Genomic DNA, 13151 nt, shown 5'->3' on the forward strand with positions numbered 1-13151 from the left:
TTTATTCTTAAGTTTTGGGTCAACGCGCCCCACAACTTAATAAACGCTAACATATCAAGCAATGTACATTTTTAGTCGGTGCTCAATGCTTCACGTACCATCTAAATTAAAGTTTTCATTGTCAAACAAACACGTTTTGTGACCTTCTTTAAATCCGACTTAAATTGCACAATTCTAAACGTAATAACAAATTGGTTGATAATTTGTTTTACACCGTCAGAGTATGACGTCATATTGTATGTATTTTAGATCCTATATTTGACCCGTTCCGCCACAATATTTTAGGTTTCTCATGCGGCCCGCGGCTAAAAATAATTGCCCACCCCTGATATAGCGTGTTTCTTGTGACATCATAAAGCATCTATTATGCTGTACTATTAGCGAATCGTTCTCACTAGCTTGTTACATTAGAAGAGAATCGTGACTGCACTAGTTTACTACAAGAAACATTGGTCAACTGACTTTTGAGTTTGTATAGGGCCGCAAAATAATTGCAACGGGTCCACCAGGCAAATTTAAAAAAAAAAAACAGGCAATTTTTTTTTTTTTTTGACATTTTTTTTTAAAGTTTGGGAACCGCTGGTATAGCCTATCTTTACTGAGTGTAATGGTTGTGACGGTAAATTGGAAATAGCTTTGTGATTCAAGTTTACAAATCCTTGTCTTCATACCCATATATCTCATTATATCGCTGCAAATCGACCATTAAGGCCATGTTGAGAGCTCGCGGTCGACAAATTCAAACAACGTGAATTGTCTTTCAAACTCTCGCACATTTACACCCACACACTCACACACGGCAAGCCCCTTATGTGTATAAAGCGGTGTTATGAAGTTGATATTATATTTGCCTGTTGAATTGTCTGTTGTATTAGTACAGGTTGTAAACGATTTTTTACCGCGGACCCCTTTGGTTTTTGCTTTAAGTTTTATGAATGCTTCCAAGAAATTAAGCAGCTCTTAAGTTGCGAGTATGAGCTTAAGAGTTGCGGAAGTGTGCATGGGAACATTGCTATGCTGGGTTTACCTCTTTAAATATATTGAGCGAAACTTTAAGTCTAAATATTAAAAGGGTAATTAGTAGGGGTTACAGTTGTTTGGGTTATCAGTTTAATCCAATAATTATTACACACACTGTTTGAGCTTTATGTTTAAGCAACAAATGTTTAAAACAGTTAAAGAGAACTTGAGAAGCAAATAACATAACGGTGCTAAGGTTTAGAGCTTGCGGTCACCAACTTCAAACAACGTGAATCATCTTTCAAATCCTCACACATATACGCATACAACTCATACAGCATACACGGCGAACCCCTTATGTGTATTGATGTAAGACTCTGATTGTGTTATTAAGTCAATCTTATATTTGTCTGTTGAATTGGTCCTGAACTCATACATAGTTAAGCTCTTTTTATGTGAAAAAAATTTTTTTTTTTAAATATTGTTTTTTAAATAATACACTTAATATTTCAATTAGGGCGTTTATAGACCCCCTAAAACTAGTCCACGTATGTGTATTGATATAAGACTGCGTTGTGACATATCTTGCATTTGCCTGTTGAATTGTCTGTTGTACTAGTGCAGGGCTTCTTAAACATTTTTACCGCGTACCCATTGTTTTTTGCTTTGCGTAGACCTGTCTGTATAAAATGTTAGAAGATTATGTCCTAAAACTGGTGGATTTAAGAAACCCGACATCGAGTCCAAATACATTCATGAAATACCAAATCGTTTTTTTAATTAAATTTTTTCCCTGAAAAAGTTCATTTCTTTATTCAAATAATACACTTAACATTTAGATAGGCCACGTATCATAAAGCCCCAGTTTAGGAACTCCTGTATTAGTGAGGTAGTCATTATTAGGTTCTCTTTTCACTTCTTATTTTTTCCAAATTGGTGTTATTAAAAAAAAAAAACTAATTAAAAAAATTAAAAAAATTAAAAAAATGACTGCAACTCGAAAAATTTTAAATTTTAAATTAAAAATAAAAATGATGCGTAACTGAAAAATTCGGACGACGTATTCTAATAACTTATCTTGGTCGATTTTCGAAATGTTTCGCGTTTTTCTTTCTGTCTGCGGCTTATTGTATCCAGGTGGAGTTTATTGTAGTTTCGACGCCGCGCGTTACTACCTATGACGTCACACAGGGCGTCGCATATCCGATTTCGAACGCCTAATGTTTGGCGTATGTTGTGTACGCAAGGTTTATTGTGGTTACGAGACACGCCCATGAGAAAAGTTGCTTCTCATCTTTCTCGAAACTCAACTTTGTCGACATACTTTGTTCTGCAGGTCGTAGTTTTTGAGCCCTGGTGTATAACATTTTGTTTTAAACGATTCAAAATATTTAAATAGCGCGATTTTTAGGAATAGCGTTATAAGATCGCATCCTTATTGATTACCGTATTTGTCTAATTCTAAATCTGGAAATCAGGTGGCGCCCTTCGACGACAAATTGTATTAAAATCTTGACAAGTTTTGCATAGCCCTGCTTCATTTGGTCAAAGCAGAAAACATACTTAAGGTTATGTTAAATTTAGTCATTTTCTCATACACTTTAAGTCATGTTTAGATTATCTATTTTTGTCAAATGGTGTGTCAATTGTTTTATTCTTAAATACTTAAGTCAACTGTTTTTTGTTTTTTTTTAGTTGATTTTGCTCAAAAACTTCAGTCAATTTTTTTGTTAAATACCTAATTAAGCCCATGGCAAAAAAGGCTAACGTGTTCGAAAAAAATATTATTTAAGACACAGATTTAACTATGGTTTAGCCAATATACTAAACTTTTACAGAGCCCAGTCAAAATAGCCCGCAGTCATAAAGCACTTTATCCCAACCCTTTCAAGTTGTATTCCAGCATACAACCATCTCCCAGTTGAACCCACAACATGCGGTTATGCGTGGGCGCGTCAAAACCGATTCTTCAGCCCACAGATGCCGCAAAACGCCCACGTTTCCTAGCTTTAACCAAACCGAAATAAAACTGCAACAGCAGCGGTAGACTAGCACTCTAGTCCAGTGTTTCTTAACCTGTTCGCGCCTACCGTAATACTAGGCGTAAGTATTTCACTAATATTAGTCACAACTTTGTATTTCTTTCGCAATTTTAACAAATTTTGGACAAATTTTGTTCAGAACTAATCTCAAAAAATCTTGCTATGTCATGTTTAGTCGGCAACCCAACCAATATAAACGGCGACACATGATTTCAAAATCGCACTTATCATTTTGGAGCATAATGGTGGGAGGTTTTAGTAAGACGTAATAAGAATATTAAAAAAAACATACAGAAGTAGGTAGCATTTTGAACGTTTCGAAATGAATAAAGAGTTATTCGAAACCTTTTCAAAATGACTTCTGTATGTGCTTTGATATTCTTATTACGTCGCACTCCTAATTGTTTGTGTTCCAATCGCCAACCAAGCGTAAGCTACAGATTTCATTTTAAAACAACTTTTATGCAATAATGACAACAAGAAAATTTCGCAAAACCAGGCAATCTTGCAAAACGTAAATGCCTTCGAAAGAAAAATCGCAAGTCACCTTTTGTCACGTGACACCACAACCGTATGACGTCACATAGTGTGTTAATCACGTGACTTTGAGCAGTGTCTTGTTTCTTCAGAACGTGATATTAGAGAGTTGGTAGATAAAATATGTTTCTTGTACAAGGATCGTGAAACAAGACACCGTTTGCATGCCTGCCATACTGGGGTTGTGTGCATTGTCCGTGTAGAACATAGTTTGCCAGGGCCTGTAGCTATTTAATTTTCGGAGAGGGTTTTATGTAAAAGATTTTTATATTTTTGTCGGTATATTTTTTTCTAATTTTCAAGTGGTCGGAAAAAAAGCGATTTTTTTGGGTGGGCGAAAAAACTAAGTTTATAAAACTAATAATACGCCACTCGCATACCTATCATTAGTGATGTTTGCTGCTTGACATTTATTCCGATAAAATACCGCCATCCGATCCCATAACGTATGACAACCTTACTGTGATACGATAACTAATTTAATAAAATCAAAACGCGCACATGCATTGATTTAAGTTCTGGCATCGAAATTTTCACGTTTTTATCTAAAACACTTCAGCACCATTCTTCAATTTTGACTTCGCTTTAACTTTTGATAGACTTAGTTAATGTGATTTCTTTACTTGACTATGCCGAATAAATATAAAACCTTTCCCAATCCTTTCGCACACCCCCAATATATACACACACAGAGATAGACATACGTTCATAAAGAAAGAGAGACTGTTACTAAATAAATACTCCCTCCCCTAAAACGCACACACATACACCCACATACACATAGACAGACATACATTCACAAACAGAGAGGCTGTTAACGGGTAAAACCCCCAAAAACACACCCATACACGCACATACCCCTGCCCCACGTACAAACATGAACAGTGTACACATTTTACAAAACACGGATTCCATTGCAGCTACAGCAACCAACACAAACATTTCAAAACACTTGCCTGTCCAACTTCTCATTCATTATTGAAAAGACGAATGACGCACTTCACACGATGGTTCGTGTTCCGTAGGTCGCGGGTTCGAAGCCCGCCTATGTCTGTTTTACGTACACTGTTGCAGGTTTTCGTTATATTGACGTTAAACGTTGGTTTACAATCCGTATCCGTTATCGTGGTCCTACATTTGCTAGGAACCTGAGACTTTTTAACCACCTTCTTTGAAATAAGATAAATTTTAACCTTTTTGTAAAACATGGCATTTTTAACCCCCTTCTTTAAAATATTGCATTTTTAACCCTTTTTTTTCAAACATGACATTTTTTAACACATTTACAGTATTTAAAGCATGACATCTTAACCCATATCTTTGAAACATGACATTCTTAGCCCTCTTTTTAAAAACATGACATTTTTAACCCCTATCTTTTCAGTCACACGTATCTTATCTTATGTGTGTAATGCGCTGTCTTGTTAAACACGAACGTCCCCGAGTGTTCAACAGGCGACAACCCAACATTTCAGTGCCCCAAGTTTGACACAAAATGAAATCTAGGTTTTGACGTCGCTTAAGCTTTTAAGGTGTAGAGAAATGTAAACTGACACTTTGCTGAACAGGCTTGGGTGGTGAAAGGTGTTGTATTGCTGGTTTGAAACAGATATCACTGTTGAAAGAATTGCGAGCGGTTTGCCTTTATGATAAATACGTCCTGCAAAAATTTGCTCAAAAGTTCAAAGTTTTAGCCAACTTCAATTTTATTGTTTTTTTTGTGAAAATATAAGTTGGTGCTATCTCTAAGTTATTGTGTTTTCTTGCCTACGAACCATTTCGATTCCAATCATGAAAATAAATTACAAATCGATAAGACTGAAACGTTCAAAGATACTTTTTCCAAGTTACAAATTTTTAACTGAAAGACAATTGATAAAGCTCAGTACATTTCCAGTTGCATTTCCTTCATTGAACGGTATAATTGAGGTAAAAAAGCTCAACACAAAATTTTATATCCGGCCCCTTATGCAAAAAGTTATTTTGATTTAAACCCTTAAATGTTAAACGCAGAATCAAGCAGAGCCAGCGATGCTTCCAAAACAACGGAAGGGGAATCTAAGAAAAACAACCCGCCATCTTCAAAAGAGGACAAAGCTACAACTGCTGCATCCGCCAATACATCGAACAGTAGCAGTAAGAAGGTAGTTGCTGATGAAAGGGTGAAGGTTTTGATGCAGCGAGTGCAAGGGAATGAACAACTATCCACTGAAGCAGGTGAACTACACGATAACACATTATTCCAAGGGTTCTTTACAGTACAACTTTCACTAACTTGACTTGATCAAGTATTTTTGACTTGACTTGGACATTTATGAAGCAATAAAGTTAATAAAATCCAGGCTAAAAGGTGCACACCACATTAAAGTATGTTGGCAAAATAAGAAAATAACTATTGTTTAATAAACTTTTTAGCCTGTAAATGATCACCGCCTGAGCCTAGAAAGTTAATGGTTGGTGAAAAAACAGTGGTGTTACGCCAAACTGTAGTGTCCCTCCCTTCTACTAAATACGAGAAAATAAATATTTGCAAACATAATGCACTAAACATGCCCTGAAATGAAATACTGCCTAAAATCACAAATGTTGGAAATCCACAACGGTTATTATTAGTAGTACCAAGGGTTAGGCTGCTTTAAAAACCTGCAAAATTATAACAACCTTGCAACATTGCATGCCATAAACATGCGAAAGTTGGTCATTGGTTCAAAAGAACGTTATTTTCCTTGGTGCTGAAAAGTCAATAAAATGTAGGTCAAATTTTGCTGAAAGTTTTGGTATATTGAGATCTGTGGATTAGTCACCGTGCAAAAACAATACGAAAGTTTGGAGCTAACAAAGCCCATAAAGAAGTTGAACGCATTTTGGAAACGCTTTGAAAAAATCTTAAGATAATGGCTGGAGGTTGTAGTTGGAAATAGAATGAATATTAAAGCCCATATAGAAGTAGGTAGCATTTTGTTAACGTGACGAATAATTCTTTAATACAAAATTAATCGTTTCAGTTGTCTATGCTCGTCGGTTAAAAACGCGGACGTGTCAGTTTGCACGTTGCCCGTCTCGCTTGTAAACATCCCACGGGTCGAATTGATGCATTATTGAGTGCATTGGAGCGTTTTGTCGGACAGCTCACAATGCGACAAAAGGACGAACTGCTAAGCCAAGCCAAAACCTGGCGTTTGTGGCCTGTAGAGTCAAAACGGGAAAATAAAGCAAGTTTATCCGTTAAATGATTTATACAGGTTTACGGCGGTAGGACATTTAAATTCCAAAAAAGTGACCAATAAAACGCCCATGTCTTCAGCACTTAATTTTATTTTTGTAACCGCAAATAAGACTGGCCAACAAATTTTCACTTTTTTCGAAACGAGAATGTGAGTTTGTCATTTAAGATGTATTTTTCGCGCTGATTTCGAATGTACCTTTAGATTTTCTCCAGCACATCACATCACATTTTTTAATTTCGTCAAATTTAAATTTCCTGAAAAAAACGCATTGAAAACGACGCACGATAGTGATGCATGGCCCGTAAAAACGTCCGACAACAGGACGAACTGCCACGCCAAGCCAAAACCTGGCGTTTGTGGCCTGTAGAGTCAAAACACGAAAATAAAGCCAATTTATAGATGAATGGTTAATTGGACGATGACCTGCAAAAAGGAAAAAACGATATATTTTTTGCTGTTATGACCTTTGGTATGAAAATAATTAATTTATACGATATCCCTGGATTTTTAGACCATCCAATAAAAACTTATTTTTTACGCACGAACATGGAGCTACAATATTTTTTTCAAATTTTACGTATTCAAAGTTTTTCTCCATATTTTCCACATTTGTAAATCAGGTGAAACGTTGTTTTTTTTTTACTTCAATATTACACCATTTTTGTCAAACTTCCCATTCCATTTAAACCCACTTAAAAGGACATCGACCGTAATGCACCTTAATGTGTAAGACATTCAGCCGCATTTTCAAAGTCAAGGTATAGAGCAGCATTCACCGACAGACGAAGCCTCCAGCAATTGATTGTTCCTTCATAACTTATTCATCCGCAAACCCCATCTGTGTCTGTCCACAACCCCTCCTTCCCTCGCCTCGAGTTTCGCGCCAAAGCTGTTTGCCTGGCTTGCGCGCGCCCTCTTGCGGTTAATCGTTTTTTTTTTTTTTTTTTTAATGCGAAAATACAGAAACGCAATGAAAAAGAAAAACATTGCAAAAAAGTTGTGGAGAAATCGTGCAAAAACTAAAAACATAGTAATCTTAAAACAAAAAATAAAGATAAAAAAATTGGAAACATGAAAAGCAATAAAAAAACGACTGCCAACGCAAAAAAAACAGCATAAAGTAGTTGACAAACAGGAGTAAGAAATATATTTTTTAAAGCTATCACATACAATACTTAATGAACCTCTGCTAATGCAAAACAACAAGTTTTGGAAATTAAAAGATACATGTATTTTAAAGTCATAAAAACTCCTAATTTCAATAATTATAAAAAATGTTTATATAAATCGACCATGGATACACCACCCAAAAGTAAGAGAAAAATTCCTTGAACATTTTTTCATTTTCTTTACTAAATAACACAAAAATATCATATTTAATGGTCGTTTATATTATCCACAGCAACCGACCCAGTCGATTCGGGGAATCCCCAGGTGCAGGGTGAACGAGCTGACCCCGGAATTGCCCCAGTTGCCCCCAACGTCGCCCCATCAACAGGGATCGAATCCGGGTAAGTTTGGGTCAAAAGTAATTCATCGATTTTTGTTTTTTCCACGGGTTAAATTAATACAATAATACACGCTTTTAAAGTGACAAACATTTTGCTTTATTTTGATAAAATTCGCTTGAAAACTAAATATATAGTTTTAAATTTGCTAATATATGTCTTTAGTGTAAAAAATAAATTTGCAAAACAAGGTCAGAACATGTTTACAACAAGAAACACGTCTTTAAGCTTAACAAGTCAGTATAGTCACCCCAAAAAAATTAAGGTGACGATATTTTGAGGATGCTTGGCCACTTTTGACCAACTTTTACTTAAAGCTTATTAAGGGCCTAACAACTTATTTTGTCTAACAAATTAATAAAAAAATGTCAACGCTACACAGAAACTGATACATCTTAAACAATATTAATGCTTTTAAAAGTTCAGGATTTCTTAAAAAAAAAAAAAAAAAAAAAAAAATGATTCATACTCAATCACTTAAAACAAGTTAAATTTCTGTTCAAAATCGATGTAATTCGTGTTTTTTAGACTAAAACTAAAATATCTTAGTCAAAAGTGCGCCGCTAATCACGTTTTAACAACCCTTGTTCCTTTATTGTTACGTCACAGATACTCGAGCGAGGCCGAGAACCGATTGTCTTCGCGTCGCGCGTCAGAGCGCCTCCAGCGGGAGTTTGTGACGTCACTGAACCGACGCATCCAGGAGTCGGCACGTGACTACGTCAAGTATCGATTCCCGCCAGAAATCGTCGACGTCAAGTGAGTAGTGCTTGATTTAGGTTTTTGATTTGATTTTTAATTTAATTTTTAGATTTTTAAATTAGTGTTTAGTATTTTAAAATCTAAATATTTTTTATTTTCGATTTGATTTTTTTTAGTAAGCGTTTAAGTAAAAAAAGTAACGAATCACAATTTTAAGGAGAAAAATTACCCCCTTAAAGTACAGAAAACTACGTATACAATTCAAATGTTTGTAAAAGATTGTTATATTTTATCAATTTTTATCACAAACTTTTTTCATACAACAAAATGCAGATTTTAAAATAAAAAAACTAAAAAAACTACAAATATAGCATCTTTAAAACCTTAAAAATTGCATTATTTAAATGTCTTTTTCCTCCTTTTTCTCCAGTCAAGAATGATTGACTTAAGGTGGTACCCCTTTCAAACCAAAAATATACTCTTTTAAAATAAAAAAATGCTTATATTCAAAAACGAAAAATGGGCATCGTTTAAAATAAAAAATGCATCTTTAGAATGAAAAAAATGCATGTTTCCAACCCAAAAATTTGCATCTTTCAAAACCACATGATGTGCATCATTTAAACCCGTTTTCCCGCCTTTTTCTTCCGTCAAGGATGATTGACTTCGCGCACGTGTTCGAGGAGCCTCGCTGTGACGATAGCTACATCTTCGGATTGCGCAATCTCATCGCCTACCTGCGTCAGATCCTGAAAACATGCTGACGTCATCGCCGGTTTCGTCACCGCTCGACGATGACGTCACTCCGTTTTTCCCGCGGGAATTCCCCACGCTTTCGAAACGTATGCAAGTTGAGTAGTAGCTGTTTTACAACCTTGGTATGTTTTTGTTGTTTTTTTACATCACATCGCACGAAAAGCGCCTATTGTTTGTTGTTTTTCTTGTTTTTTTTTGCTTTTATCCCGTTTTTATCGCGCGTTTTAACCAAAAATCTCTGTACAAGTCGTTTTTTGTGTTAGCTCCGACAAATACGGTATCTTTCTCTACTCGGAAGAAAATCGTTAAAGTCGTGACTTTTTCACCGATATTTTAGCAAAACTTTGCTGAACTGGCAGCGGTACTTATGGGGTAAATGTTTTGTTATTAGTATAATTTTACTTTAATGCACTAATTCCAGGCGACCTTCTTTCTACAGATGTACTCACAAAGCGAAAATTATTCGCAATCGTTGTGTTCATTTATGTCAGAAAAAATCCTTAAAACTTTCACAAACAATCCACAATCGAAAAATGTTAAAACGATTGAAGATGATTTTAATGCACGCTATTACTTAAACCCAGATAACACCGCCACTCATTAAACCAGTGGTTTTTAACCTTTGAGAAATTGCTTCAAAGCGTTGACTTAATAATCTTGGGGGAGGGTTATTTTGGCAATGATGTTAAAACTTATATAGTCATTCTAAATCTAGTGTTTTTATTCAATAGGTAATCGTTGTTCAGTTGCATGTAGGTCATGACTTTTGAATCCAAAAAAGAATAATTAAAATTAAAGTTTTTAGAGGGTAACAACACTAAAAAGGGTAAATACCACTGTCATAAATCCTAATGTACATCATAAAAATTGTTTTTTTTTGCATCGTAAAAAAATCTTATTGGAAGCACCCACGGCACTTACTGTAACGGCGCTATATAATCAATCGCATGGCAAATCAAGATTATCGCTCGATTCTCCATTTTTGGCACGCTTCACTGGTGCTCACTCAAGCGGAACTAGGTGCCTTCACGCATGACGTTCAAAACGTCAATGGTGTAGTTTGATAAGAATGATCTTCGCAAAATCTGTACAAGGACATTTGTCGTTTTTTGCGCATAAGCCTTGTATTGAGATGTCCCATAGTTCTTCTTTCGACCCCCGATATTTTTGACCAAAGTAGCCGATCCGGTACCTCTTGACTTCAATAATTTTTAAATGAGCAAAATTGGTAAAATTGATTCGCACCCAAAATAACGTTTACGATTTTTGGGGGCAAAAATTTTAGATCCCCTGTTGGAAATTTTAGTTACCTTTGATTGTTTATGTTCTATTTTTTGTTTCAATTTAAGATCAACAACGTTAAGTTAGATTACAAACCATTGCTTAAATGTTTTGTCAGTTCAATATCGGATCGGCGTTGATATACTTCCCACTAAGATTAAAAGGCCGTAGATATTTCCAAACCAACGGATCCCGGTGTCGAAAGAATTTACAATGTAGTACTTTTACCGTCCCCCCCCCCTAAAAAGCATGTATTTTCAAACCTGTAGGGGGGTTCTTAAACTTTTTCCAACGCGGACCTCTAAAAAATATTTTTGCTTCGCGTGGACTGATGTCGGCATGAAATTTTAAAAGATGACGTCATAAATTGACGTCATAAATTGACAATTAGACTTAAGAAACGTTTTCTGTCAAACCAATGTGAAACTGAAATAAAGTCTAAACACACTACGCCTTCTTCAAATAAACTCTCTTACTTTAAAAATTTCATTTATTTTTTAAACTATAGTCTTCGTACCCTAAAGGGGGGACCCAAGTTTAAGAACCCCTTTCCACACAAATCCCCATACACATACTTTGACTTAAACCTAATGCAGCAAAAGGCATTTCGTGGCGACAAACCGAATTTCCTGAACTTACTGTTATTATGTATTATGTGCCGAGATCTGAGATCCATAAAGAACCCGTGGCTTCCAGAAAATTAATTTTCTTTGCGTTTTTATTCCTAATTTAAAACCGCCGGGAGTTTTAATCCAATCCCAATATACTCGAATCGAAATTAATCTAGTTTTTTTTTTAGTCGCTACACGCGCAAAGCTAATTAAGTATAGCTGCGGTTTGTTTAAAGTGAAGCCCTTCGAAGTGCTATTTTCGTATTGAGATGTTTCCTTAAAGCTAAAAGCGCGCAGTCATTTTTTTTAGTGCGTTTACTTTTTAAAAGTTAACCAAAAGTTGTTATTAGCTTATCAAGCTAACACCAATTGCAAAAATATAGATTTCTGTAAAATCATATAAAATACGCCTTAACTCTTAAGTGTTTTCTCAACCTCAACCGATAGGTCGCGACCAAAATTAGGTAATTTTTATCGTCTTTCGCCGACTGCAGTAGGTTTCAGTTGGTAAATTTATTGAGATTCGTTTTAGACAACACTTCTTCAAATTGTTAAAAAAATCATTACGAAGGCATGGTGGATCTTAAGTAAATTCGACAATAATGCTAAAATAATGCTTTTTTTTTCGGCTACAAAAATTTTGGTAAATTGTGCTCCAAATTTTTGCTGTTATACTTTTGCTTGATATTTGGGTTGCAACAGAAAAATGTTGAGAAACACTGTCTTAACTGAACTGGTATTTGTTAAGGTATTTTTTCTGCAATTTATTATGCTAAATAATAAAGGTTTACCCTGCTTTGCCTAAAATATAACCCAAAATGAATATATTTTGTTAGAAATCTGTTGCAACGTGAAAATCAACTACGCCTTTAATTATTGACATTTTTTGTACTTTATCTATCAGCGCCAAAATTGCTTCAACAAAAGTGTATTTTCTATGAAAGGTTAAAAAATGTTTTGTTTATATCGTTTAAGAAAAACCAGGTTTGAAACTTCTTTGTTTCGTTTTGACTTGTTTCGGTGTTAATGCAACTTTTTCAAAGGAACAACAAATTCCACTTTTACCATTTTGATTATATGCAATGTTAAAGTGTCGACTAGTAAGCTATCTTTTCAATTCCCCTTTTCCTTACATTATTATTAAGCGTTTTTATCGAAAATTGATTTCTGTTCTGTTTGGTTTTACGCTATTTTTTCCACTGCTATCACCCAACGGTTATTATCACGTTCTTTCATGTAGTTTTAAGTTTTTATCCCAAACCGTATTTCGAATGTTTCCTTTGCAAAATGTACCCTTATATCCCAACTACCAATGACTGTCTGTTGTTGTAGGTATTGATTGCCAGGTTATCATTAATTTTAAACTTCTAAACCAGGTTTCAGAAAAACAGTTATCAGACCTTTCTGTTAAATACTTGTTTGGTTAAACTTAGCCGAGAATAATCTGTAAATAATTTAATTGAAATCTCATGCACTGGCCAGTGTGGTAATGTTTTAAGTCAATGGCTTGACTTCAGTTATTGTTTT

General features: G+C 35.1%; 1 protein-coding gene across 1 annotated transcript in view; it reads left to right on the forward strand.

Moving 5' to 3' along the window:
- Nucleotides 1-12927, forward strand: part of LOC146134621 (uncharacterized) — a 40418-nt gene extending 27491 nt beyond the window's left edge. Inside the window, exons 8-12 of the mRNA XM_083397106.1 lie at nt 5553-5756; nt 8169-8277; nt 8884-9033; nt 9632-9737; nt 9772-12927. Coding sequence (XP_083253232.1) covers nt 5553-5756; nt 8169-8277; nt 8884-9033; nt 9632-9737; nt 9772-9774 — 572 coding nt within the window. The 3' untranslated portion in view covers nt 9775-12927. The remainder of the gene's footprint in view (nt 1-5552; nt 5757-8168; nt 8278-8883; nt 9034-9631; nt 9738-9771) is intronic.
- Nucleotides 12928-13151: the final 224 nt, after the last annotated feature.

The sequence above is a fragment of the Ascidiella aspersa genome, chromosome 9 (genome assembly GCF_963924565.1).
Source record: "Ascidiella aspersa chromosome 9, kaAscAspe10.2, whole genome shotgun sequence".
In the NCBI taxonomy this organism is placed as follows: Eukaryota; Metazoa; Chordata; class Ascidiacea; order Phlebobranchia; family Ascidiidae; genus Ascidiella; species Ascidiella aspersa.